This window comes from Suricata suricatta, chromosome X (assembly GCF_006229205.1).
Source record: "Suricata suricatta isolate VVHF042 chromosome X, meerkat_22Aug2017_6uvM2_HiC, whole genome shotgun sequence".
Classification (NCBI taxonomy): Eukaryota; Metazoa; Chordata; class Mammalia; order Carnivora; family Herpestidae; genus Suricata; species Suricata suricatta.
In genome coordinates, this window is record NC_043717.1 from 46,727,631 (window position 1) to 46,755,373 (window position 27,743).

The 27,743-nt window shown below is 40.0% G+C and overlaps 1 protein-coding gene across 3 annotated transcripts; it reads right to left on the reverse strand.

The window, feature by feature from the left end:
- Positions 1–741: 741 nt before the first annotated feature.
- ZC4H2 (zinc finger C4H2-type containing) lies at positions 742–27,743 on the reverse strand. 3 transcript variants are annotated; one of them, XM_029930103.1, is made up of 5 exons: positions 27,615–27,743; positions 8,332–8,503; positions 6,589–6,761; positions 5,593–5,755; positions 742–2,258 (listed from the first exon to the last, which is right to left on the reverse strand). In XM_029930103.1, the coding sequence occupies exons 1-5, from the start codon at positions 27,665–27,667 to the stop codon at positions 2,145–2,147; spliced, it is 675 nt and encodes a 224-aa protein (XP_029785963.1). In that variant the 5' UTR covers positions 27,668–27,743; the 3' UTR covers positions 742–2,144. The 3 variants fall into 3 exon arrangements, with proteins under 3 accessions (XP_029785963.1, XP_029785964.1, XP_029785965.1); XM_029930104.1 differs by lacking the exon at positions 27,615–27,743 and adding an exon at positions 14,112–14,127; XM_029930105.1 differs by lacking the exon at positions 5,593–5,755.

The following is a 27,743-nucleotide window of genomic DNA, read 5'->3' on the forward strand; positions in this document are numbered from 1 at the left end:
ATAGGGAATGAGGCCTTTGCATTCCTGTATCAGTCCCTGGATCCTAGTCTCTAATTTCTAGTTTAGAGTTATTTCAACTACTTCTATCATCAAATCATCCCCAAAATGAGAAAAGCTAAAAGAAAAAAATTGATTACAGAGAAAAGGTAGAAAAAAGTGGGCTCTAAAACCGTATCTGGGTTTACATCTTAAAATTTCTCTTCCCAACTGTTTAACTTGAGACAAGTTATTTAAATTGCCTGAACTTGGGTTTATTTTTTGGAAAATGGTAATAAAAGTACTTAGCTTAAATAGTTTGGGGGCACCTGGATGGCTCAGTCAGTTAAGCATCTGACTCTTGATTTCAGCTCAGATCATTATCTCAGGGTTGTAAGATAGAGCACAGCATCATTTTCTGTGCACTGGGTGTGGAGCCTCATTGAGATTCTCTCCCTCCTTCTCTTTCTACCCCTCCTCTGCTTCCTCTCTCTCTCTCAAAAATAAAAAAAATTAAAATTAAAAAGATTGTTTTGAAAATCAAATATAATCATGTACATAAAGAATCTTGCATAGGGACCTGGTACAGAGTGGGTACTGAATAAATGGAAATAATAATAATAATAGGGTAAATTATTGTACAGTGGTTTGTTTGGTTTCCTCATTTATAGGGTAAAGGGAATGAAAATGAAGAAGAGCTACCCAGAAGGGGAAAAGACACTATATTTTTTATATTACTTGGTACTTATAGACATTCAGTCAGCATTCACTCCAATGAACAAATGTTTATTTAAAAGAATTTGTACAGACATAACACTCTTACTTTCAAAGAGCAGAAGAACTTTTTATATTATGAACACACTAACACCAGCAACTTAAAACTAAAGTTAAGGAAGGAAGGGAAAATATTCCCCTTTCCCAAGCCAGGGACTAAGACTTGGAGTTAAACCTTTTTCACTCAGCCAACTCCTATCTCTGTCCTTTAAGTAGAAGAGTAACTTGACTAGACATTTGATTTTGGCAGAGAAGAGAGCTACAGGGCCTGGGGAGCCTAGTGCCTTTTCTTTTATAAGGGAAGACCATCTGGAGAATCTATAGGAAAGGGGGTGGCCAACAGCTGACCTGAACTGAGGCTTCCTTACAGAAGAGGGCAGAACTAAGAGAGAGAAGGACAAAGGGAAGGGAAGTCCTACCTCCCACCCTCCTACCTGTGTAAAATGATTAGCACTCACTTGATTCTCAGATATATCACTATGTAAGCACCAGAATAATGGTGTTTAATAAATGGTTTTGTTCAAAATGGTTGACTATTTGGCAACACAGATGTCGGCATAGGGCCCCTCTCAACCTAAGGCAGCTCCTACATTAGAGCCCAAATGATTTATTTAGGCAGCAGGTTACAAAAGACTTATGGAGTGGGTATGGCTCCCTAATTTAACAGTGGGGAACTTCTGCCACTGATTTGAAAAGCTAGGGTTATGGGAGAAAGACCCATGAGTCTCAGGATATCTAGACACAGCCTAGTATCTGAGAACTTTAGTATATCTAGGAGACTAGGGTGGGATTGAACTCCATAATAACAGCCAGACCTTCCAAATGAATATGAAAAGGAGGCCTTGTCCAAGTTACTTCTGGACCTTGATGAGATGAGATGAGATGAGATGAGATGAGATGAGATGAGATGAGATGAGATGAGATGAGGGTGGCAGTGGGGGAGAAATATACACCAAGGTTATTGGAAAGTCCTGCAAGAAGACTGTTGTTCCTTCAGAGCCTAAGGCAAAAGTACAAGGAGCCTTAACCTGAAGCAAGGACCTCTTCCAACCCTCAGCCCATAGGCCCCAGGCCTCAGACACAAGCGGCAGAGAATGACATCTGGGCCTCCTGCCCTTCCCTCAACTTCAAACAAGGGCAGGGGTTGAAATGTGGGTGGGAGAGAAGGTATCATAAGACACACTGTCATTAGCACCTGAACCACATCTTTTCTTAAATCAGAAACTCCAAGAGAAGAAAGAAGAAATAAGAGCAAAGTGAGAGGGGTTGTGCTTCCATCACATTAAATAGGAACTTGGTAGAGGTAGGGCAGGGTGGTTTCAAATCAGGACATTAATCATTCTGACCAAGGGGAAGGGTTATGAGCAGCAGAGCTCTATGTGTTCTCCATCTCTTCATTCATCCTGCTTCCGTTTTGGCTTTTTGGGGTTCCGGGACCGACTCTTGGCTTTGCACAGAGGACATATAGGAGCATTCCGATGAATTTGCTGATGACATGACAAGCAGGCCTGGTGAAAGGACAGGATAAAGAAAGTTAGTGATCAGATTCTTCTAGCCTTCTGATGGTTCAGCCTTCTGATCCCCAGGAAGCAATTGTGATTTCCCAACAGAAAGAAGTAGTAATCAATGACTGAGACTCAAGTAGAGAGATCAGTGCCAGAGTTAACAGATGTAAGGGCAATAAAGGAATGAGGGTCAAAGAGGGGTACTGTGGAAAAATATCCAAAACTGGGAAATAAGGCAAAATGAGAATTATATATCCATTTAATATTATATTAAAACATGGTCCAATAGGTCCTATCAAGGATTATTCAATTCTCTAAGACAGATATCAGTAAACTTTCTCTACAAATGCCAAGAGAATAAATATTTTATTTTATTTTATTTTATTTTATTTTATTTTTTTAGAATAAATAATTTAGAGTTTTTAGGTCACATGGTCTTAGTTACAACTACTCAACTCTAACTATAATCCATGAAAGAAGCTACAGACAATACATAAAAAACAAGCATACATGTGTGCCTATAAAATTTTATTTACAAAAACCGGGAGCAAATCAGACTTGGCCTGTGGGTACTAGTTTGCTGACCCCTGCTCTAGGAGAATTATTGTAATAGTTTATTTTCAAATTGGTTTCCATAATACACCCAGTGCTTCTCCCCCACAAGTGCCCCCCACCATGACCATCATCCCCTTCTCTCACTCCCCCTTCCCCTTCAGTCCATGGTTCATTTTCAGTATTCAATAGTCTTTCATGATTTGTGTCCCTCACTCTCCCCTGCTCTCTTTCCCCCTTCCTCTCCCTATGGTCCTCTGTTAGGTTTCTCCTGTTAGACCTATGAGTGCAAGCATATGGTATTTGTCATTCTCTGCCTGACTTATTTCACTTAGCATGACACCCTCGAGGTCCATCCACTTTCCTACAAATGGCCATATTTCATTCTTTCTCATTGCCATGTAATACTCCATTGTGGTAGGAGAATGTTTCTTTATGTGACTATTTACTATTGATCAGGGCCCAAACTCTGTGATTTATGCTAATAAGCAACAAATAGTTTTTGCCCAGTAGATATACAGATTATTTCTGTTCCAAAGGGAAGATAATTACAAAGGTTACAGTTTATTGCCCTGTAGGACATAAACCAGTTCTGTATTTAATTTTCCAAATTTATTTCAGCATTCCTTCCCTTCCCTTACTATATATATGTGTGTTTCTAAAATGCTTTTCAAACCAGCTTTGTAATCCTGCTGACTTCCTCATTAACAACACATGTTCACTGTATATTTGTGCAAGTCTCGTTTCCAACTTTTAAAAAATTATTCTTTAGCAGAGCCTGTCAATTTCTCTGCATTGTAGCCCCTCTGGGAATGTGAGGTAATAAAATCAGCAGGTCTGCCACATGAGCAAATGCTCAACACCACTCATCATCAGGGAAATACAAATCAAAACCACAATAAGATATTGCCTCACACCTGTCAGAATGTCTAAAATTAACAACTCAGGAAACAACAGATGTTGACAAGAATGCATAAAAGGGGGAACCATTTTTGCACTGTTGGTGTGAATGGAAACTGGTGTAGCCACTTTGGAAAACAGTATGGATCTTCCTTCAAAAAAATTAAAAATAGAACTACCCTACTACCCAGCAATCACACTATTAGGAATTTATCCAAAGGATACAAAGATGCAGTTTTGAAGGGGCATATGCATCCCAATGTTTATAGCAGCACTATCAACAATAGCCAAATTATGGAAGGAGCCCCAATGTCCATCAACTGACGAACGGATAAAGATGTGTGTGTGTGTGTGTGTGTGTGTGTGTGTGTGTGTGTGTGATGGAATACTACTTGGTGATGAAAAAGAATGAAATCTTGTCATTTGCAATAATGTGGATTGAAGTAAAGGGTAGTATGCTAAATGAAATAAGTCAGTCAAGGAAAGACAAATATATGATTTAACTCATAGGTGGTATTTGAGAAACTCAACAGAAATGAAGATGGGGAAAGGAAGGAAAACTAAGATAAAAACAGCAAGGGAAGCAAACCATAAGAGATTCTTAAATACAGGGAACAAACTGAGGGTTGCTGGAGGGGAAGGGAACAGTAGAATGGGTTAAATGAGTGATGGGCACTAAGGAGATCACTTTTTGGCATGAGCACAGGGTGTCATATGTAAGAGATAAATCACTGGGTTCTACTCCTGAAGCCAAGACTACACTGTATGTTAACTAACTTGAATTTTTAAAAAAGTTAAAAATAGAACTACCTTATGATCCAGCAATTGCACTGCTAGGTATTTACCCCAAGGATACAAAAATATTTATTGGAAGGGGCACATGCATTACAATGTTTATAGCAGCTCTATCAACAATAGGCAAATTATGGAAAGAGCCCAAATGTCCATTGACTGATGAATGGATAAAGAAGATATGGTATGTATAAATAATGGAATACAACTCAGTGATGAAAAAGATATGGTATGTATATATAATGGAATACTATTTGGTGATATATATCTAGGCGAATATTACTCAGCCATCACAAAGATTGAAATCTTGCCATTTGCAATGACATGGATGGGGGAGTGTTTATGCTAAATGAAATAAATCAGCCAGAGAAAGACAAATACCATATGTGGAATTTAAGAAACAAAATAGATGAACATAGGGAAAAGGAAAGAAATAAGATAAAAACAGAGAGGGAGGAAGACAAAACATGAGAGACTCTTAAATACAGAGAACAAACGAAGGGTTGCTGGAAGGGAGGTGGATGGGGGATGATGATGAGTGATGGGCATTAATGAGGGCTCTTGTTATGATGAAGACTGGGAGTTATATGTAAGTGATGAATCACTAAATCCTACTCCTGAAACCAATACTACACTATGTTAACTAACTTGCATTTAAATAAAATCTTGGAGGAAAAAAACCCCAGTTTGTCTGCTACAGAATATGTACAACACCCCTTCTTCTGTGTCCTAAGCAAAGACTGTTTTATATTTATTTTTTTGATTGTATGTAACTTTTTATTAATTAATAGCTTATCACCAAGTTAGTTTCCATATAACACCCAGTGCTCTTCTGCACAAGTGCCCCTCTCCATGACCATCACCCTCCTTATCCTTCCCCCCTCCCTCTTCAGCCCTCAGTTTGCTCTCAGCATTCAAAATCTCTCATGATTTATCTCACTCCCTCTCCCCAACTCTTCCCCCTCCCTTTCCCATTCCCATGGCTGTTTTAGAAAAGCACCAAAGCGGTAACTCCAAAGCCCCAGTCCCAGCCTTCTATGAAGCTACTTGAAGACACTTTTTTTCCTCCACAACCCCTATCCAGCTCACTTACTTTCATAGGTGGGGGCTGTTGCCTGAAGGTGGCTGTCTGACGAGTGTCCTGCTTTCTAGCCACTTGGAGTTGTTGGGCAGCGGCAGCTGCAGCGGCCAGGGACTCGGGGATGGGAGGCTCCTGAGGCTCTGTCTGCCACTCTGCTTTCTGCTTCTCAAAGTAACTTTGGAGATGAAAGACATTAGCTAGATCATTCTAAAAGCATGGAGAACCTTGCCCCTCCTAAAGGGTCCGTGCCTCAGAAACAAAGGGGTCTGACTGTGGCTCTGTATAGAAAATTCCTGCACCTTCCCCAGCACAATGTTCCTCTTGGGTACCTGGCCCATTGTTGCTGGGAAAGGTTATACTTCTGCTCTCTGGCTCTGACAAACCCAGAAAATCAAGAATCCCAGGGCTAGCAAAGTCCTTAAAGGGAATTTCCTATTATTTATCCCATGTACCTTTGCAATATTCCCATTAAGTATCCTCAGGCCTATGCTGACAATGCTTCTAAGAATAAGAAGGTTACAACACCCACAGGGAGCCTGCTGTACCTTAAGGAAATCGGATTCCTTCTACTGAACTGAACTGTCTCTGTAAGGTGAGTGTAGTTCTTAATTTTGGGTCTTAAGATGAAGTCCCAGCCTAGCCCCTGGAGACCATGAAAGCCCAGCCTTCTATGTTTTCAAAGGTTTCCAGACCTTCTAGACTTTGACTTGGGCAGTGACCCTGTAAGAGTCACACACACACACACACACACACACACACACACACACACACATCACAGACAGTTTTGTGTTACCAACATTGCACAAATAATTTTAAATGCCACCTAGAAATATTATTCTAATCATCCTTATTTTGGTGCACAGAGACTTGCCCAAGGTCATACAATGAGTCAACCATTGACAGTGTTGGGGCTAGGACTGGTTACCATGACTTTTAAACCATATTTTATGTATATATATGTACCACTACATGTGTGTATGTTGCAGGGACAGGGAGCAAGCCGCTTACTCCAAGGATAGCTTCTCTTCCTCTTCACATAGGTCAGGGAGCCTCTGCAGGCCTAGAGTCATGCGCAGGGCATCCACATGTTCCTTCAATGGCTTATACTCATCATGTAGCCGCCGCGTAGACTCTAGCAGCTTGTTTAGGTCATTCTCAGACTGTTTGATGGTGTTTTCCATCTAAAACACAGAGTGAGGTAAGTACCAAGAAAAGACACCAACATTATTCACAAGCCTCTACAGCTGAGTGGATAAAATAGCACAGATTCCAGAGCCAGGCCAACCTATGGTCATGTCCTTAATTCACCATGTAGTCTACCTGACTCTCTTCAAGCCTCAGAATTTTCATCTGTATAATGGTGATAATAATAGTTCCTACCTCATGTAATCTTAGGAAAGCTCAGTGATTGAATGCATATAAAGCTCTCAGTGCAGGGACTACCACAGAGTCCCTCAATAAATGGTAGTTATTATTAAAATATAGCACCTTAAAGCTGGAATGGACCTTAGAGCTCATTTAGTCTGCCCCACCAACATTTTACAGATCAGATAATTGAGACTCAGAAATAAGAAGAAACTTCCTTAGAAAAATACTTCTTAGGGGGAAAACCTAGACAAAAACTCAGGACTTCTGCTTCCTAGGCCAGTGGCTTTTCTCTTAGATCAGTGGTTTTCAAGCAGGTCACTAGATCAGCAGCATTAGCACCACCTGGAAACTCATTAGGAATACAAATTCTCCAACACCACCCCAGACATATAAAATCAGAAATTCTGGGGTGGAGTCCAATAATCTATGTTTTAAGCCTCTTCCAGGTGACTTTGATATATGCTTGAGATTCACTGGCTTAGATTACCAGCCCCAGCTAATATTTTGTCAACCACATTGGTTTTATATCCTTGATTAGTTGACAGAAAAAATGTCAACTCCTCATAAGACCCTGGAACCCTGTGATCTTGTGACACAGAAAATACCAAGTTACTACTGTCTAAACCACATCTATATTTCCTTTAAGGTCCTAGGCTTGGCAATATCAGGAAATATGTATTGTCATAAAAATGAGTTTCCCAAGAGTAGAAACCTAACTCCTTCAAATGTAATTTTTAAAACATATTTTCCATTGTCATAGGCTCTAAGGATTGGAAAGGACATTATAAGTCAGCACCTTCAATTTCCCTCTGGTCCAGGAATCATCAATACTGCAGCTCAAACAGGGGATCACTCAGACTATCCTTGAATAACCAAAAAGTGGGGAACTTATCACCTTAGCAGGCAGTTTGTTCCCCATATTCCAAGTATTTCCAAAAGAGAGACTCCAATGACGGAGCTTCACTTTAGTAGACTGGTAGAGATTATTTCTTTAGCCTACTTGGAAGCTTTGGAGCCCTTTGAGTTAGACCTCAGAGAAAGCTGCCTGCTCTGTTTCACCCCAAGGCTAACTCTCCTCTCCCAGAATGAGAGCACATCAGTACTGAAAGAGACCCTAGAGGTGACTGAATCCCTGTCATAGTAAAGAGAAGTAAAATAAGACCTAGGAGAAAAAGGGACTTGTCCAGTGATATACAGTCAATCAGTGACAGAGCCAAGACTAGATCTCAGAACTCCTGGATTCTTCTTCTATTCCACTACAGCCTGATGCCTACTCCCTCAAGTTTGTTGGCCACACCCACATCACAAGGAGAGGGCACCTTACTCACTACTGTCTATTTCTCAGAGGGCCCAGAGGTAGTCTTCTGGCAGTCAGCTACATACCACATTGATATCAGCATGGATTAGTCGGAGTTCCTCCACGTGGGCCATCTTCTCCTGTAGCAACAAGTCCATCTCCTGCTTGTATTCCTTCAGGTGCCTCTCTTCTGATTCAAGGGCCTCAAACTCAGCCTTCAAACGTGCTTTAATCTTCTCCATCTGAAGGGTCTTGTTCCTGCAATTACCAAAAAGCAAGAAACAGACCAGTAGGAGAAGGGAGGAAAAGGGAGTGCAGTTAGGCCCTGAGTCAGGGCTATTTTTCTAAGCCACCTTTCTAAGCTTTTCTTTCTCCAGGCAGAGCCAACCTAAAGCCATCCTCAAAAAGTTAGGAGAGCCTTTATTCTAAGATAGAAGCTCAGTGGATCTAAAAAGGGGATAATTTAATTCTCTTGTAGGACATTTACAAATGTGGACAATTTTTTTTTGCTATTAAACTTATTCAAGAGAGAACACTACTGGCATGTAGTGAACATGGGACAGAGATGCTAACCAGCCTCTCAATGCACAGGAAAAGTCCCACACCACAAAAGTCCCATTCAAAATGCCAATCATGACCTTTTGAGAAAGACTTAAAGAAGCACTGTCCATTAAATTTTGTACAATGATGGAAATGTTCTGTCTCTATCCTTTCCAATACAATATCCACTTGGCTTGTGTGGCTACTGGACACTTGAAATGTTGTTAGTGCAAGTGAGAAAATGAATTTTTTTGTTTTATTTCATTTTAATTAATTTAACTTAAATCGCACATGTGGCTAATTGGATAGCACAGCTTTACAGGGTCTACTACTCAGTTCTAGAAGAGGAAGGGGACTAGAAGAACTATAGTTCATTTCTTTTCCTAAAAATAAAATATGTTTCTGGTTGTTAAATCCCAATTGTATACTCTTTGGTTCAGTAATTCCACACCTGTGAATTTGTCCTAAGGAAATAATTAAAGAAAACAAAGAGTTAATACACAGGAATGTTCATTATGGAGTATGGACAAAAACTGCAATATTTAGAAGCCATTAAAAAGAATCATATGAAGACTTGTGACATGGAAAGTATTGAAGATATGATGCTCAATAAAATGTATATACACTCAGATTGCATTTTTCAAAATATACATGCACAAAATGTACTGGCATGGTTTCAAAGGCATTTTAAGACAACTTGAAGCCTGCCAATGTGAAAGGGCCACAAAACTTTGGAAGGAGACCCCTCTGCAGCACACTGTTGTCCTCCCACTGCCTCTCTACTCTCTAGTTCTGAAGTACTTCCTAGCTGTTATCCATCACTCAAATTTGGCATCTCCTTTTTGTGGGTAATAAGCTCAGGAATTCCCCGGGCTTACACCAATGGGTTAACAAGGCATAAAGAGGTACAAAGCCATAAGATGCTCTCACCCAAGCTTGGGTAAACAAGGTTAGGACCCCAGGATATAGCAGGGAGGGGCAAAGCCTCCCAGGATAGAGTGGGGGGGGCAAAGCCCCCAGAATAGAGAGGGGGGCAAAGGCGCCAATGCATAGGAACATGATATAAACAAGATGAGGCATTCAGGATGAAAGTGCCTCCCAGTTTAGTACTATAGCAGAAAAGTATATAGCTTTCACAGGAAGGAAGGATCAAATTAGGTAAACAGGTAAATAGGGCTATAGACTACTACACTGTGCTACAGGTGAAGCTGCCCAGAGCAGAGATGATTAATAAAAGAAAAGGTGCCTTGTTAACCCTGAGGTCACAAATTCTGTCTGTCTCATCCCCTTGGTTGGCTAAGATAAACAGAGGTGGTGCCTCATGTCTGCTATAAACAGCCTTTCAGTGGACTGCCAGGTACCAAGATTTTGTTTTATATTAACCCAAACCCTTAACCTCAAATATCTTCAAGATCCCCTTTTCCTCACTTCCATGACTTAATGTTCACAGATTTATTGTCTCTTTGTGCATGCCCATCACCATGTTTGTAAACCTTTTGATCCTAATGATAATGGTGTAAGGACCCTTATTCAGGGCTCTTATCTTTTCCTTGACATTAGCCATCTCTTGCTTTTAATCCTGTATCTGCTCTCTTGCTGGCCAAGAGAGAACTTTAGACTTAGAATATACGACACTTTCTTCTGCCTCAGTAGCTGGCTTTTTCCTCTGCTCCAGCCCGTCCCATGGGTGCTCTTGCTCTACACCCTAGACTATGGCCTCTGGCTTTAGCCTGCTTCTGTCTTTAGTCTCTCTGTCCTGTGACTCCTGCCTTAAGAGGTGGCCCTCAATGCACAGAACCACAAAAAAAATTGTGTTAGGTAGGCAGGATGATGGGAGAAATTTTTCTCTCTATTCAAAATTTCTTTCCATGTTATATTGTTTTGCCTTATAAAAGGGTTAAATATGGGTGTTATTATCCCATTTGTAATAAAGGAAGTTGAGGGGGTGGAGATAAGATGGTGGAGGAATAGGGTGACTAAGCTTGCCTCCTCCACTGAACACGGAAAAATATCAAATCATTCAAAACACCCAATAAATTGACCAGAAGACAGAGAGCAAAGCTACATATCTACAAATTATAAAAACGACCTGTGGAAGATAGGAAGGACATGAAAAAGTTTGTGGGAGAAACGAGCTGTGGGCATTCCCCAGGGGGAGAGGGAACTGACAGCAGTGGGAATAGTCAGAGAGAAGGAAGAGAGAGAGAGAGAGAGAGAGAGAGAGAGAGAGAGAGAGAGAGAGAGAGAGAGAGAGAGAGAAGCATGGGGGAAAAAAGAGTGAAAACATGCACAGGGGACTGCACAAGAGAACAACTCCCCAAAACCTTTGATGGGGAAAAAGGAGAGGGATACGATACCACCAGTTTTCTATAAAGAACAGAGTGCAGATTCTGAAGTTTCAGAGGTCTGCAACATTGCCAAGGTTTGTGCCTGAGAAACTGAGCAGTGTTCTGGTGGAAGAGCAGAGCTGATCCCCAGCAGTGGGCAGCCTGAGGTTCCCCAGGGTCACATGTGAAGAAGTGGTTCACCTGCTTGGAGACCATTTGGTAGAGGTGATACAGCCTCTCCACAGACAAGGGACCCTGCAGGTACCATCAAGCTGTCCCGCTCACCAGCATAGGAATATCAGCTGGTGGAAGTCTGTAAACCATGGTGCCATTGTGTGTTGTGATTCAACATAAACTTCCAACTGCTGTGAAGATGTATGGCTGTCTTCTGAGACTCCAGCCACAGCTTGGAGTGCTTTTGGGAGGGGTGAAACAGCCTCTTCATAGACAAAGGATCCCATGGGCACCATTGAGCTGTCCCATTCACCAGTATAGGAGCAGAGAGCCTGCTGAAAGCAGCCATCCTTGGTGCTGGCTGTGTGTTGCAATTTACCATAAACTCTGATCCATCATGTGGTCTCCCAGCTATCTTCTGTGACAAGCTGGCACTGGTCAAAATGGAGGAGACCCTCCCCCAAAGGATCACTGCAGTTCAGTGCTGCAAGAGTCTCTGAAATATGGGGTTTGAAACACAACTGTGCCTGAGATAAAATACAGGAGTGCTGTGACGTTTGGAAGATGTACAGCTCAGAACCAGACAGGGTGAAGGTAGGAATCTGATGGAAATGAGGGACACAGACAGAGTCACTGTCAATGTCGCTCTGAGGGCTTACTGAAGAGGGATGGTACACCCCTGATTTGAGAGAACAGGCAAAGCCATTTTTTCCCTGCACTTAGCAGCTTGATCCACCTCACTGAGCAAAACTGCCACCAAGTGGAGAACAGAGCTGCTGCACCAAGCAAACTCCCCCTGCACCCTGCAGGCACATCTCCACTATAGCAATTACTTCTGAGATCAGAGCAACAGGCCCCTAACCCAGAAGACCAGCACAAACCCCTTACCCCCACAAAGTATACTGATCACAGAATGCTACAGAGCTTCAGCTTTAGGGTGAAGGAAATAGCATTGTTCAGGGATTTTTCTGATTGTTTGTGTTTCTTGTTTTTGTCTTTGTTTTTGTTTGTTTTATTTGTTTCTTCCTTTTTATTCATACACAAGGAACAATTTTTAAATTTTATTAATTAAATTAATAAATTACTTTAGTATATATATTTATGCTTAAATCTTAATTTTTTTTCTTTTTTCTTTTTCTTTTCTTTCTTTCTACCTTTTTTCTATTAAGCTTCTTGTAACAGTCAGACCAAAACAAACCTAGGATCTAGCTTCTGTTATGCACTTTATTAAAAATTTTTTGGTTTCTTCCATTTAAACATTTTAAATTTTATTTTGCTTTTAGTCCCTTTATAACCATAAAAAAAAGTTGTAGGAATTCATCCCAAAGAAAGAATGGCCACAGATTTACTCAAAGGAGATATAAGAAAGATGTCTGAACTAGACTTAAAACAACAATTATAAAGATATCAGCAGGGCTTGAAAAAAAGTAATAGAAGACACTAGAGAATCTTTTACTGCAGAGATAAAAGAACTAAAATAAAGTCAGGTCAAAATTAAAAATGCTATAACTGAGATACAATCCCAAATCGAAGTCATATAAATGAAGATGGATGCCGCAGAGGAGCAAATTTGTGATATAGAAGACAAAATGGAAAGTAATGAAGCTGAAAAGAAGAGGGAAAGAAAGGTCATGGAACAGGAAGGCAGACTTGGGGGACTCAGCGGCTTATTAAAATGTAACAACATTTGTATTATAGGAGGCCCAGAAGATGAAGAGAGAAAAAGAAGGCGGAAGGTTTATTAGAACAAATTAGCTGAAAAATTTCCTAATCTGGAGAAGAACACAGGCATTAAGACCCAGGAAGCACAGGGAGCGCCCATTAAACTAAACAGAAGCTGATCATCGTCAAGGCATATCATAGTCAAATTCACAAAATAAACATACAAAGAAAGAATCATATGAGCAGCAAGGGGAAAAAAAGTCCTTAATCTACAAGGGAAGACAGATCAGGTTTGCAGCTGAACTGTCCACAGAAACATGGCAGGCCAGAAAAGAGTGGCAGGAAATATTCAACATGCTGAATGGGAAAAATATGCATACTAGAAGTCTTTATATAGCAAGACTGTCATTCAGAAAAGAAGGATAGATAAAGACTTCCGCAGACAAACAGAAACTAACGGGTTCGTGACCACTAATGCAGCCCGGCAAATAATTTTCAGGAGGACTCTTTGAGTGGAGAAAAAATAAACAAATAAACAAATAAGAAAGAAAACAACAGACCAAATGCAACAAAGACCAGAAAGAACCAGAGAACATCACCGGAAACAGCAACACTAAAGGCAACACAATGGCACTAAAGGAATATGTTTCAATACTCACTCTGAATGTAAATGGACTAAATGCTCCAATCAAAAGACACAGGGTAACAGAATGGAGAAAAAAAATCCATCTATATGCTACCTACAAGACATTCATTTTAGACCCAAGGACACCTGCAGGTTGAATCTGAGGGGATGGAGAACCATCTGTCATGCTAATGGAGATTAAAAAAAAAAAATCTGGGGTAGCCATACTTATATCGGACAAAAGAGGCTTTAAAACAAAGACCGTAACAATAGATGAAGAAGGGCATTATGTCATAATTAAGGGGTCTATCCATCAAGAAGAGCTAACAATTGTACATATTTATGCCCACAACTTATATATTAATCAATTAATAACAAAGACAAAGAACTTCATTGATAATAATACAATAATAGTAGAGAATGTTAAAACCCCACTTACATTAATGGGCAGATCTAAGCAGAAAATCAACAATGAAACAATGGCTTTGAATAACACACTTAATAGACAGACTTAATAGATATATTCAGAGCATTTCACCTTAAAGCAGAATACACATTCTTCTCAAGTGCACATGGAACATTCTCCAGAATGGGTCACATTGGGTCACAAATCAGCCCTTAAGAAGTACAAAAAATCAAGATCATTCTGTGCCTCTTTTCAGATACCAATGCTATGAAACTTATATTCAACCACAAGAAAAAATTTGGAAAGCCCTCAGATACATGGAGGTTAGAGAACATCATACTAAAGAATGAACATATTAATTGACAAATTAAAGAAGAAATTTTTAAAAATACATGGAAGCAGGGGTACCTTGGTGGCTAAGTTGGTTAAACATCCAACTTTGGTCAGGTCATGATCTCACACTTCATGGTTTCGAGCCCTATGTCGGGCTATGTGCTGACAGTTCAGAGCCTGGAGCTTGCTTTAGATTCTGTGTCTCCCTCACTCTCTCTGTCCCTCCTCGACTTGCACACTATCTCTGTCTCTCAAAAATGAATAAATGTTTAAAAATATTAAAAATACATGGAAGCAAATGAAAATGAAAACATGAAAGTATTTTGGGATGCAGCAAAGACAGTCCTATGACAGAAGTATATTGCAATTCAGATCTATCTGAAGAAGCAAGAAAGGTCCCAAATACACATCCTAACCTTACACTTAACATGTCTAGAAAAGAAATGACAAATACAGCCTACAACCAGCAGAAGGGAAATAATAAAAATCAGAACAGAAATAAGTGATGTAGAAACAACAACAAAACAGTAGAAGAGATCAACAAAATTAAGAGCTTTGAAAGCATTGCCAAAATTGATAAAACCCTATGCAGATTTGTCAAAAAGAAAAGAGCATTGTCCCAAATAGGTAAAATCATGAATGAAAGAAAAGATATCACAACGAACACCAAAGAAATACAATTATAAGAGAATACTATGGAAAATTGTATGCCAATAGAGAGGGGAATCTGAAAGAAATGGAAAAATTCCTACCATGTCTACTGACCATAAAGTTCTGCAAAGCTTCAGCTCTTGTGGAAACAGCATTAGGTCTTTTTTAGCAAGCAGACCGAAGCACACGTAGTTAAAATTTACCACACTCTGGCTGAGGTCCAAACACTCCCACTGCAGGCAAAGAGAAACTATGCAGAGGACTGACCTGAGGGATAGAGCAGCCATAACACAGAAGTAGAGTACAAGCAGCATACACAAAAGATAATTCCTAAAATTCCATGTTCTAGATATTATATGACTTCTTCTTCATAAAGCCATTACTCTCAGGAACAGGAAACATAACAGGCATTTCTAACACAGAGAAGAATACATAGACCTAGACAAAATGCCAAGACAGAAGAATTTATCCCAAAAGAATGAAGAGGAGGTCATGGTCATGGATCTAATCAAGGCAGATATAAGTAATATGTGTGATCCAAAATTTAAAGTAACAATCAAAAGGACATTAGGTTGGGTTGAGAAAAGCACAGAAGACACCAGGGCATCCCTTATCTCAGAGATAAAAGAGCTTAAAACCAATCAAGCCAAAGTGAAAAATACAATAACTGAGATGCAAAATGGACCAATATATCCCACAGCCGGGGCACCTGGGTGGCTCAGTTTGTTAGACCTTGTGCAATGAACACAAGGATGGAAGAAGTAGAGGAACAAATAAGTGATAGAAAAGATACAATAATGGAAAATAATGAAGCTTATCAAAAGAGGGAAAGAAAACTCTTGGATCATGAAAGTATAATTGGGAATTCAGCGACTCCATGAAATATGATAGCATTTGTGTCACAGGAGGCCTTGAAGAAGTAAAGACAGAAAAAAAAGAGCAGAAAGTTTATTTGAGGAAATTATAGCTGAAAAATTTTCTAATCTGGGGAAGAAAACAGACTACCAAAACCAGGAAGCACACAGAACTCCCACCAAAATAAGAAAAGCAGGGCACCACCAGGCATATTGTACTTAAATTTGCCAAATACACAGATAAAGAAAAAAATCCTAAGAGCACCAAAAGAAAAGAAATCCCTAACATAGAAGGAAGACAAACAAAGTTAGCATCAAATTTCTCCACAGAAACAGCAGGGCAGAATGAAGTGGAATGATATACTTAGTGTGCTGAATAGAAAAAAGCCTACAGCCAAGAGTACTCTATCTAGCAAGCTTGTCATTCAGAATAGAAGGAGAGATAAAGAGTTTCCCAAACAAAAACTAAAGGACTTTATGACCATTAAAACAACACTGCAAGGAATATTAAAGGGGACTCTGAGTGGGAAAAAGACTGCAAAGGAAATGAAAAAAAAATCTCTGGAAATAAAACAAGCAATAAGATGGCACTAAATTCATATCTACCAACATTTACTCAGAATATAAAGGTACTAAATAGTCCATTCAAAAGAATGGGTGTCAGGGGTGCCTGGGTGGCTCAGTTCATTGAGTGTCCAACTTTGGATCAGGACATGATCTCCTGTTTTGTAAGTTTGAGCCCCATATTGGGCTTACTGCTGTCAGCTCAGAGCATGCTTTGGATCCTCTGTCCCCTTCTCTCTCTGCCCTTCCCCTGCTCGCTCGCTCTCTCTCTCTCTCTCAAAAATAAACACTAAAAAACAAGAATGGTGATGGGTATCAAGAAGGTGTTGGGATGAGCACTGTTAGAATGAGGGAAGGGCATTCAAGTATGAGGGATTGACACTGGCATAGAGGAATGGAAGTTTGTGAGAGAGCAACTTTCATGTAGAAAAGAATAGGTTGAATGAAAAGGAGTAGTAGCAGATAAGATTGGAAAAGTGGGCCTGGGCCAGACTTGCTGTGGGGGGGCATGAATATGCAACTGTAGGCAAAAATATGTCCAAGAGACATACAGTAGGAAATGACCTACAGTAACAAATGATTTTCATATTGTGACCCAATACACACATAAAAACTTGAAAACAAAAGTTTCTGAAGAGAATACCTGCCATTTCTTATGCAATGTATGCTTATATTTTCCATTTTTTAACTTTTTGTCTTTATTTTATTTTCCAGAGAGACAGACAGACAGAGTGCGAGTGGAGGAGGCCAGAGAGAGAGAGAGAGAGAGAGAGAGAGAGAGAGAGTAGGAGACAGAATCTGAAGCAGGATCCAGGCTCTGAGCTGTCAAGTGCAGAACCCGATGCAGGCTTGAACTCATGGACTACAAAATAATGACCTAAGCTGAAGCTGATGCCCAAACAACTGAGCCTCTCAGGCATCCCTTATTTTGTTATTTTTAAAAAAGGTTTTATACATGTTACTGGCAACTGACTAGCTTATTTCATGAAACACATGGTTCATGACCTGTGTTTTAGGATAAAAAATGCTATAAGCAATGGGAAGTCAGTTAAATGTGTTTGAAGGATAACGTAGTAACACCAGCATTTTAAGGAGGAAGTTCTTATAGCAATGTGGATGGCATTGAAGACAAGGAGGGAAAATGAAGACAGGAAAGTAATTCGATAAGTATAAATGGATAAAACATTACAAATATTCAGGCCAGTCATGAAGAGGGAATAATGGGGCAGTAGTGTGGAAATAGAGAGTGGGGCAGGAATTTGAGCCATATGACAAATGTAGAAACAGTAGGACTTGCTAAGACATCAGAGAGGAGTTGTAAAAGAAAAAAAAAGGGGAGGGGGGAGTAAGCAACATTGACATTTAGGTTTCAATCTGAGGTAACTATTCAGAGAATAATGGAGTTAAACCAGAAGCTTAGGGGCAGAACTTGGACTGGGGTAGGGGGAAACAAAGTCATAAGAGCTGGCCAATGTAAGCCAATGTAAGCATCATCTGTGGAACAACCAGATGGACAAGCCTAGGAGGATGTGGGCTATATATTTTTTAAAATGTTTTATTTAGTTTTGACAGAGAGAGAGAGAGAGACAGCATGAGATGGGGAAGGGCAGGGAGAGAAGGAGACACAGCATCAGAAGCAGGCTCCAGGCTCTGAGCCATCAGCACAGAGCCCGACACAGGGCTCGAACACACGAACATGAGATCATGACCTGAGCTGAAGTCGGAGGTCTAACCAACTGAGCCACCCAGACGCCCCAGCTGTGGGATATATTGGGCTGAAGCTTGGAAGGAAGATAGGCGTTAGAGATTGGGGATTTAAAAGTAATATTTGAAGCCATAGGAGTATAGCTGGTCATCCAGGAGAATGTGTAAAGAAAGAAAGAGAGGACCCAGAGAATCTGGGAGAATCTTAAGAGAATCTCCTTCACAGTACAAAACAGGCATGATTTTGAGATATTTTGGGTTCTTCTTCAGACTACTGCAATACAGTGAATATTGCAATAATGAGAGCCAAATATTTTTTGTTTCCTTGTGCATAAAAATCTATGTTTACCCTGTACTGTAGTCTATTAAGTGTGTAATAACATTATGTCTAAAAAGATGTACATATGTTAAAAATATTTTATTGCATAAAAACTGCTAAAAATGTGATGTTTCAATGAATGATAATCTTTTTGCCAGTAGAGGGTCTTGCCTTGATGTTGATGTCTGCTGACTAATCAGGGTGATAGCTGGTAAAGAGTGGGGTGGCTGTGGCAATTTCTTAAGACAATGAAGTTTGTTATATAAATTGACTCTTTATTCCATGAATGATGGAATGAATGATGTCTCTGTAGCATGTGATGCTGTTTGGCGCCATTTTACCTTCAGAAGTTCTTTCAAAATGGAAGTCAATCCTCTTAAATGCTGCTTCTTTATCAAGTAATATTTATGTAATATCCTAAATCTTTTGCTGTCATTTCGAAAATCTTCATGGCATCTTCACTAGGAGTATATTCCATCACAAGAAACCACTTTCTTTGCTAATCCATAGCAAGCAACTCCTCATCTGTTTAACATGAGATTACAGCAATCCAGTCACATTTTCAGGTTCTACTTCTAATTCCAGTTTTCTTACTATTTGCATCACATCTGCAGCTCATTCCTCCAATGAAGTCTTGAATCCTTCAAAGTCATCCAAAAGGGCACAATTGTTTCTTCTAAACTACTGTCTCTTTTGATATTTTGATCACCCCCCATGAACCAGGAGTGTTCTTAATGACATCTAGAGTGTGAACTTTTTCCAGAAGTTTTTCAATTTATTTTACCCAGATCCATCAGAGGAATCACCATCTATTACAGCCATAGCCTCACAAAATGTATTTCTTTTAAAAATTTTTAATGTTTATTTTTTTAGAGACAGAGACAGAGCACAAGCAGGGGAAGGGCAGAGAGAGGGATACACAGAATATGAAGCAGGTCTCCAGGCTCTGAGCTATCAGCACAGAGCCCAATGTGGGGCTTGAAATCACAAACTGTGAGATCATGACCTGAGCTGAAATTGGATGCTTAACCATTTGAGTCATTCAGGCACCCCACAAAATGTATTTCATAAGGGTGAAATTACTCCTTGATCCATGGGCTACAGAATAGATGCTGTGTTGGCAGTTACAGAAACAACATTAATCTTGTTCATTTCTATCAGACCTCTTGGGTGACCAGGTGCATTGTCAACGAGCAGTAATATTTTGAAAAGAATTTTTTTCTCAACAGTAGGTCTTTATGGTAGGCTTAAAATATTCAGTAAACCATATTGTAAACAGATATGCTTTCATCCAGGCTTTGTTGTTATGTATATAAAGCATAGGCAGAGTAGCTTTAGGATAATTCTTAAGGACATTAGGATTTTCAGAATGGTAAATAAGCCTTGGCTTCAACTGATAGTCAGTGGCTGCATTAGCCCCTAACAAGGGAGTCAGCCTGTCCTTTGAAGCTTTGAAACTAGGCATAGACTTCTCCTCTCTAGCTATGAAAGTGCTAGATGTCATCTACTTCCAATATAAGGCTGTTACATCCACATTGAAAATCTGTTTAGTGTAGCAACTTTCATTAATTATCTTAGCTAAATTTCTCGGTAACCTGATGCAGCTTTTGCATCAGCACTTACTGCTTCACCTTGTACTTCTGTGTTATGGAGAATGTTTCTTTCCTTAAACCTCATGAACCAATCTCTGTTAGTTTCAAACTTTTCTTCTGCAGCTTCCTCACCTCTCTCAGCCTTCAAATAATTTAAAAGTGTTAGGGCCTTGCTCTGGATTAGGCTTTGGCTTAAGGGAATGTTGTGGCTTGTTTTATCTCCTATCCAAACCACTAAAACTTTCCCCATATCAGCAACAAGGTTGTTTTGCTTTCTTATTGTTCATGTGTTTATTGGAGCAGTACTTTCAACTTCCTTCAGGAACTTTTCCTTTGCATTCACAAGTTAGCTAACTGGCACAAGAAGCTGAGCTTTTGGCCTATCTCTTCTTTTGACTTGCCTTCCTCAGTAAGCTTAATCATTTCTAGCTTTTGATTTTCTTTTTAATGTTTATTTTTGAGAGAGAGACAGAGCAGAAGTGGGGGATGGGCAGAGAGAGAGAGAGAGAGAGAATGAATCTGAAGCAGGCTCCAGGCTCCAAGCTGTCAGTACAGAGCCTGACTCAGGGCTCAAACTCACAAACCGTGAGATCATGACCTGAGTTGAAGCCGGACGCTTAACTGACTGAACTACCCAGGCACTCTTCTAGCTTTTGATTTAAAGTGAGATTTGATTAAAGTGAGAGATGTGTTTCTTTCACTTAAACACTTAGAGATTGTTGTAGGTTTATTAATTGGTCTAGTTTAAATATTGATGTATCTCATGATATGTGGAGGCTCAAAGAGATGGGGAGAGATGGAAAAACAGGTGGTCGGTGGAGCAGTCAGAATAGACATCATTTACTCATTAAGTCCACCATTATATATGGGTACAGTTCATGGCACCCTGAAACAGCTACAATAATACATCAAAGATCTCTGATCACAGATCACCACAAGAAGTATAATAATGGTGAAATTTGAAATTTTACAAGAATTACCAAAATGTGACATGGAGACATGAAGTGAGCAAATGAAGGAAAAATGGCACCCAAAATCTTGTTTGATGCAGGTTGACACAAACCTTCAACTTGTAAATGCACTATCTGCAAATCATAATAAAATGAGGTCTACATGTATATACTTGCAAAATGTGTTTTTCCTTTTTTTTGTAAATGGGGAAAGCTCATTGTGTATAGATATGTGTGCATGAATGGAATGGGCATGTCAAAGAGGTATTAGTATGCTCTGGTTCATCTAGTGGTGGCTGCACTCACTTTCTCAGCCTCATAATTTCTTTTCTTCCTTTTTCTATCTCCCTTCTTTTGTTCTATTCTCCTCTTCCCCTTTCCACATATCTGCATGCTCTTTCATGACCACTTGAAAGCTTAAAGAATGGGTGAGAAAAATAGACCAGTGTGAGATTTGAGGCCTGTGGTTGGGCCCCAATGTTGCAATGTAGTTGGGATTGGGAGGAAAGACAGGGCTTGGCACATGGTCAGAGTCAGGAGTGAGGAATGGTCTGTGGTGGAAGAATCTATTTCTGAGACATTTCCCATTTCAAATTCTGCCCTTGGTAAGCATAAGCACTGAGTATGAATGTGCTTCTTTATGGGCCTTGGCCTGGGGAGGGGGGGTCCTGTCTAGCTTCCAGTTTGTCTTAGTCAGGTCTTTTGTTGATGTTGCTTGCCATCATCACTGCTACTTCAGCTCAGAAGCTACATTATTGTTAGTTTTAACAGAGATAGGCTGCTCTGCTCATACTTTGAAGGGATTTGAGGATAGAGTAGTTGAAGACCTGCATAACGGTTAATCAGATTATCAGCATTTTTTTGAAATGCATATGCCATGTGAATAGGATATATTCTCTCCATTTCTTAGCTGTGTGAACATAGGTAAGTTACCTAACCTCTCTGAGCCTCAGTATCCTTACTGTAAAATGGTGATTATAATTCCTACCATAGAATTCCAATAGGAAGATTGAATATTAAATAGGCCAAGAGTTTGACATTAGGTGATCAACAAATGTTAGTTCCTTTCTTCAGTTCCTTCTGCCCTTTCTTTTGGTCCCTTCTTCTCTCCGCCTCCCATCATGTTTACCTATGTGTGAACATCAAGTATGTATTTTTAGTAGTTTCCCCATTTTAAATTCTTAAACCAAGTGATGTAACCTTTGTATATTACTGCAAAATTGTCAAAAGTAACTAACTTAAGTGATTTGGGGGGCAGATACACCTAGAATTATTATATCTTTTTGGTGGCTTGACCTTTCTCATTATGTAATATCCCACTCTGTTCCTTGCATTTATCTTTGCTCTGAAATCTGCTTTATCTGACATTAACATAGCCATGCCTGGTTTCTTTTAACTCAAGTTTCCATGGTATCTTTTCCCTTCCTTTTACTATCAGCCTACCTATATCATTATATTTGGCTTTTTAAAATTTTTTAATGCTTTTTATTTTTTTTATTTATTTTTGAGAAAGGGAGAGAGAGAGAGAGAGACAGTGCGATCAGGGTCAGAGAGAGAGGGAGACACAGAATTTGAAGCAGGCTCCAGGCTCTGAGCTAGCAGTCAGCACAGAGCCCAAAGTGGAGCTCGAACCCACAAACTGTGAAATCATGACCTGAGCCGAAGCTACACGCTTAACCGACTTAGCCACCAAGGCATCCCTATCATTATATTTGAATTGCATTTTTTATAGACAGGATATGGTTGTATCATTTTTTAAGTCTGTTTTTAATTGGTGTATTTAGACCATTTATATGCACATGATTATTGCTATGTTAAGCCTCAATCTGCCATTTTATTTTGTATTATCTGTTCTCTCTGATTTTAGTTTTTTTTTCTTCTTTGTCCTGCTTTCCTGTGAGTGACTTGAACATTTTTCTAAATGTTTATTTATATTTGAGAAAGAGAAAGACAGAGTATGAGTGGTTTAGGGACAGAGAAAGGGAGATACAGAATCTGGAGCAGGCTCTAGGCTTTGAGCTGTCAGCACAGAGCCCAACACAGATCTTGAACCATGAACTGGGAGACCATTACATGAGCTGAAGTCGGATGCTTAATTGACTGAGTTACCCAGGCGCCCCTGGAATATTCTTTTAATTCCATTTTGACTTATCTATAATGTTTTTGAGTGCATCTCTTTCTATAGCTTTTTTAGTGTTTCCTTTCATGATTATATTATTTATACATAATTTATCAGTCATTTGATGGCATCATTGTTATCAGCTCAAGTGAAATATACAAACCTCACTCCACTTTTACATCCCTTTACACTCCCTTATTTGTGACATGAATGTCTTAAACATTTCCTCTACGTACACTGAGACTAACTACATGAGACAGGGAGATAAATTTCAATTTAATCACCAAACATAATTCAGACAACTCAAGAGAAAAAAACTTTTCTTGTATTTACCCATGTTTTAGCTCACTGTGTTCTTCCTTGCAAGAGTCCTTTTATTGTTTATTTTGTATTCAAAGAACCTACTTTAGTCATGAGTTATTCTCATAAGGTATACATCCTACTGATAAATTCCCTGCTTTAATTCACTTTAGAATGTCTTAATTAATCTTTTTATTCATGTAGGTTATTATAACTGGACATAAGATTTTGGGTTTCATTCGGGATTTCATTCAGGATTCATGATTCTCTTCCTTCAGTACCTGGAAAATGTTGTGCCATTTCCCACTAGGGTCTGGTCAGTGTCTGATGAGAAATGCGTTTTCTTCTAATTTTCCCCCCTGAACGTATAGGGAAAGTGTTGTTTCTCTTTGGTTACTTCCCAGATCTTTTCGTTGCCTTTTGTTTTCAGAAGGTTGATTATTATGTATCTTGGTGTGAATTTCTTCACTTTTATCCTGATGATGTTTGCTTACCCTGTTGAATCTGGAGGTTCAACTCCTTTGCTCAATTTGGGAAGTTTTAGCCAGTATTTTTTTTTTTTTTATGTATAGTTTATTGTCAAGTTGGTTTCCATATAACATACAGTGCTCTTCCCCACAAGTGCCCTCCTCCATGACATCACCCCCTTCCCCTTTCCCCCTCCCTCCTCAGCCCTCAGTTTTAGGTATTCAAGAATCTCTCATGATTTGCCTCCCTCTCTCTCTCTCTTTTTCCCCCCTTCCCCACCCCATGGTCCTTTGTTAGGTTTCTCCTGTTAGACCTATGAGTAAAAACATGGTATCTGTCCTTCTCTGCCTGACTTATTTCGCTTAGCATGACACCCTCAAGGTCCGTCCACTTTGCTACAAATGGCCAGATTTCATTCGTCCTCATTGCCATCTAGTATTCCATTGTATACATAAACCACATCTTCTTGATCCATTCATCAGGTGATGGACATTTAGGCTCTTTCCATAATTTGGCTACTGTTAAAAGTGCCACTGTGAACATTGGGGTATATGTGCCCCTATGCATCAGCACTTCTGTATCCCTTGGGTAAATCCCTAGCAGTGCTATTGCTGGGTCATAGGAGAGTTCTACTGATAGTTTTTTGAGGAACCTCCACATTGTTTTCCAGAGTGGCTGTACTGTTTACATTCCCACCAACAGTGTAGGAGGGTGCCAGTTTCTCCACATCTTCGCGGGCAACAAATCTCTTGATTTGTTCATTTTAGCCACTCTGACCAGTGTGAGGTGGTATCTCAGTGTGGTTTTGATTTGTATTTCTCTGATGAGTGACGTTGAGCATCATTTCATGTAACCAGTATTTCTTTTTAAAATTTTTAATGTTTTTTTATTTTTATTTTTGAGAGAGAGAGAGAGAGACAGTATAAGCAGAGGAGGGTCAGAGAGAGAGAGGGAGACACAGAATCTGAAGACAGGCTCCAGGCTCTGAGCTAGCTGTCAGCACAGAGCCTGATGCGGGGCTTGAACCCACAAACCGTGGGATCATGACCTGAGCTGAAGTTGGATGCTTAACTGACTGAGCCACCCAAGCGCCCCAGCCAGTATTTCTTCAAGTACTTTCATAGTCCTTTTTTCTCCTCTCTTCCTGAGATTCTGTTGACATAGATGTTAGATCTTTTTTATAGTTGCACAGGTCTGGAGGGTGTGCTTGTCTTTCTTTTTTCCTATTTTTTGGAATCTAATTTTCCTTTGTTTGGATTGTGATTTTTATAATTTGATGTGTAAATTGTCTGATATTTTCCTCTGTCTTCCCCATCTTTCTGTGGATCCCATCCATTCAGTGTGTGTGTGTGTGTGTCTGTGTGTGTGTGTATACAATTTAAAGTAGATTTTAAAAAATTATCAAACTATATGCTGTCTTTTAAAAAGTGCACTTCAAATATAATGATATAGGTACTGTGAGAGTAAAAAGAGGGGAAAACATAACATGGAAATTTGAATTAAAAGAATCCAGGGGTTACTATGTTAAAACAGATAAAGCAGATTTCAGAACAAAGGAACAGTTCACAAATTTGTTTGGTTCTCCTTTATGTTTTATATATCTTTGCTGAGACTTTATATCTATATGCTGAGATATTCAATTCAAAAATTTAACTGTGTTGCAATTGCTTAGTGTATCATTTTTATGATAGCTACTTTAAAATTCTTGTTGAGATGAGCACTGGGTGTTGTATGGAAGCCAATCTGACAATAGATTATATTTTTTGAAAATCCTTGCAAGATAATTCTAACACCTGTGTCATCTCAATGTTGGCATGCATTTACTTTCTCTTGTTATTTAAGTTGGTAATCTTGGTATGGCAAGTGATTTCTCTAAAAATTAAATTTGGACATGAGACCTCTTTTAAATATTTTGATTTTGCAGACCTGACATGCTTTTGTTTTGCTTTGTAGGAAGTGATCATTATAAGTCCAGGTTCTCCAGTGGGTCCCTGGTTGACTGCCTGGTTTGCAAGGGGTCTCCTTGTTACTGCTGGTTGCTGGTGGGACTTCAGCCCTCTCTGTAGGCCTCTGATGTACCCATCCCAGCTGAGGATGCCTGGCTTATACTGATAAAGTTAGAAGCTCCCCATGTGTTCTCCACTGGGAGGAGTTACTTCCCTTACTTTCAATTGTTCTTTATTTGGAGGTTGGGCAGAAGTTTCTTTAAAGTCCAGTAAGAGTAAAAGTCTAGGTCCTCCACTTGCAGGCCTAAGATTCTTATTAGCTGTATTGTTATTATGATAGCTGGCCTTATGATGCACCAAAGTATCTCACTCCCTATCGCCCTATAATTTTGCAGAAAAAAACTGCAACATAACCCTCCTCTCCAGCTTTTTCTAGACCCTCCATAGGATGGAGTGGGAAAACAGAGCCTCTGCATACAAACTGCTTGGGTTCCTGTCAAAATCTGGCATTTTCAAGCTGTTTGGCTCTGGGAAAGTTACTTAAATGTTCTGAGCTTCCATTTTCCCAGTTGTGAAAGAGATGTAGAAAGCTCTCCAGACTCTTGCTGAAATAAGCAATAGTGGATCAGTGAACATGGTACATCAGGTGCTCAATAAATAATAGTTCCCTTCACTTCACACCCCTGTGGAAGTAGAAATGCAAACCCTCCAAAGGACAAAAAAGCTCACTAGCTTCCTTACACCACCCAACCAAATGCATGAGTCTCCCCTAAGGCATTCACTCCAAGGGTTAAATCTTTTGGTACAAAGTCTTATTTCTTAAAGAGACATACTTGATATCCACTCCTGCTCCTCTTTTCTCCAGGTTCTGTGAACATGCTAAAGGGAGACTGCCCAACCCAGGCCAAGCTATAGTGGGCAAAGGGGTGTGATTCTGGGAAAGCATAGTAGGTACAGGAAAGCCGAGGATTCCACTTGCCAGGTGATAATTATGTTCTGAGCAAGGACATCATTGCCTTGCTAATGCTGCTCCTGGAGGGAAGGAGTCAGGAAACAGTCCACTCCAAATTTGCTTGCCTACCCTACACCTCTGGAGTCTTAGAATTGCAGTTGAGCTCCCACCTTCTGGCACACCCACCACTTCCCCCGTCTTCATTGCTCCCATCCTTCTTATGGAGCACCAGGTAGGAAAGGAAGAAGGCTGTGAGTGCATGAGTGCAAAAAAGACACACTCGCGAGTGCTTGAGTGCTTGCCATCCTCCCAGTCCCAACCTGCCAGATGCCTCTGCACCCTCAACTCTCAGTCCCTGGCAGCGAACACCAGCCCCAATGCACTGGACCTTGCTCTCAAAAGGCTACCCTGAGCTCCAGGTCCTGAAGTTGATCAGGAGACTGAAAACAAAACAAAACCAAATGAAATAAAAACAAACAAACAAACAAAACCCAAAAACTTCTCGACTCTGAAAGAGCAAGGAGCCAGAAAACACTTAAAAAAATAATGTATTTAGGTATGTTGTCCCCCAACTCCCATCCCAAGATGAAAAAAGCTGTCTTGGAACCACCCCCCCGCCCCCCCCCCCCACCAACTCCCCTGTGTCTCCATCTGGCTTTCTCTATGACACTGGCAATTCTCTGGTCAGTGTCTCTGCTAGTCTCAGTTCCGACACTTTCCAGCCTCCCTTCTATCCTTGAATTCCGTGTATGGGTTCCTTTTCCGCTCCTCTCCACAAGTAGCTTAACAATAGATAATTTCCATAGGTAACTCAGCTCACTCCCGCAGCGGGAGATTTGGGGGCTTCCAGGGGGTCTTAGGGGCGCTGCAATGTTCCACTTACCTGATCTCTTTAATGCTTTCCAATTTGCACATGATTTCTTGTTCATCTGCCATGCTTTTCACTCTCAATTTCACGTCCCGAGAAATGTACAAATACACAAGCCCAGGGATACAATAGACACAACGTAAC

What these genes read in the sequence shown, in the direction of transcription:
- ZC4H2 (XM_029930103.1), bottom strand. Translation starts at nt 27,667, where the DNA reads ATGGCAGATGAACAAGAAATCATGTGCAAATTGGAAAGCATTAAAGAG. An exon ending in GAAAGCATTAAAGAGATCAG is followed by an intron (nt 8,504 to 27,614) that starts GTAAGTGGAACA and finishes TGGTAATTGCAG; the next exon opens with GAACAAGACCCTTCAGATGG. An exon ending in TCCATGCTGATATCAATGTG is followed by an intron (nt 6,762 to 8,331) that starts GTATGTAGCTGA and finishes TCTGTGTTTTAG; the next exon opens with ATGGAAAACACCATCAAACA.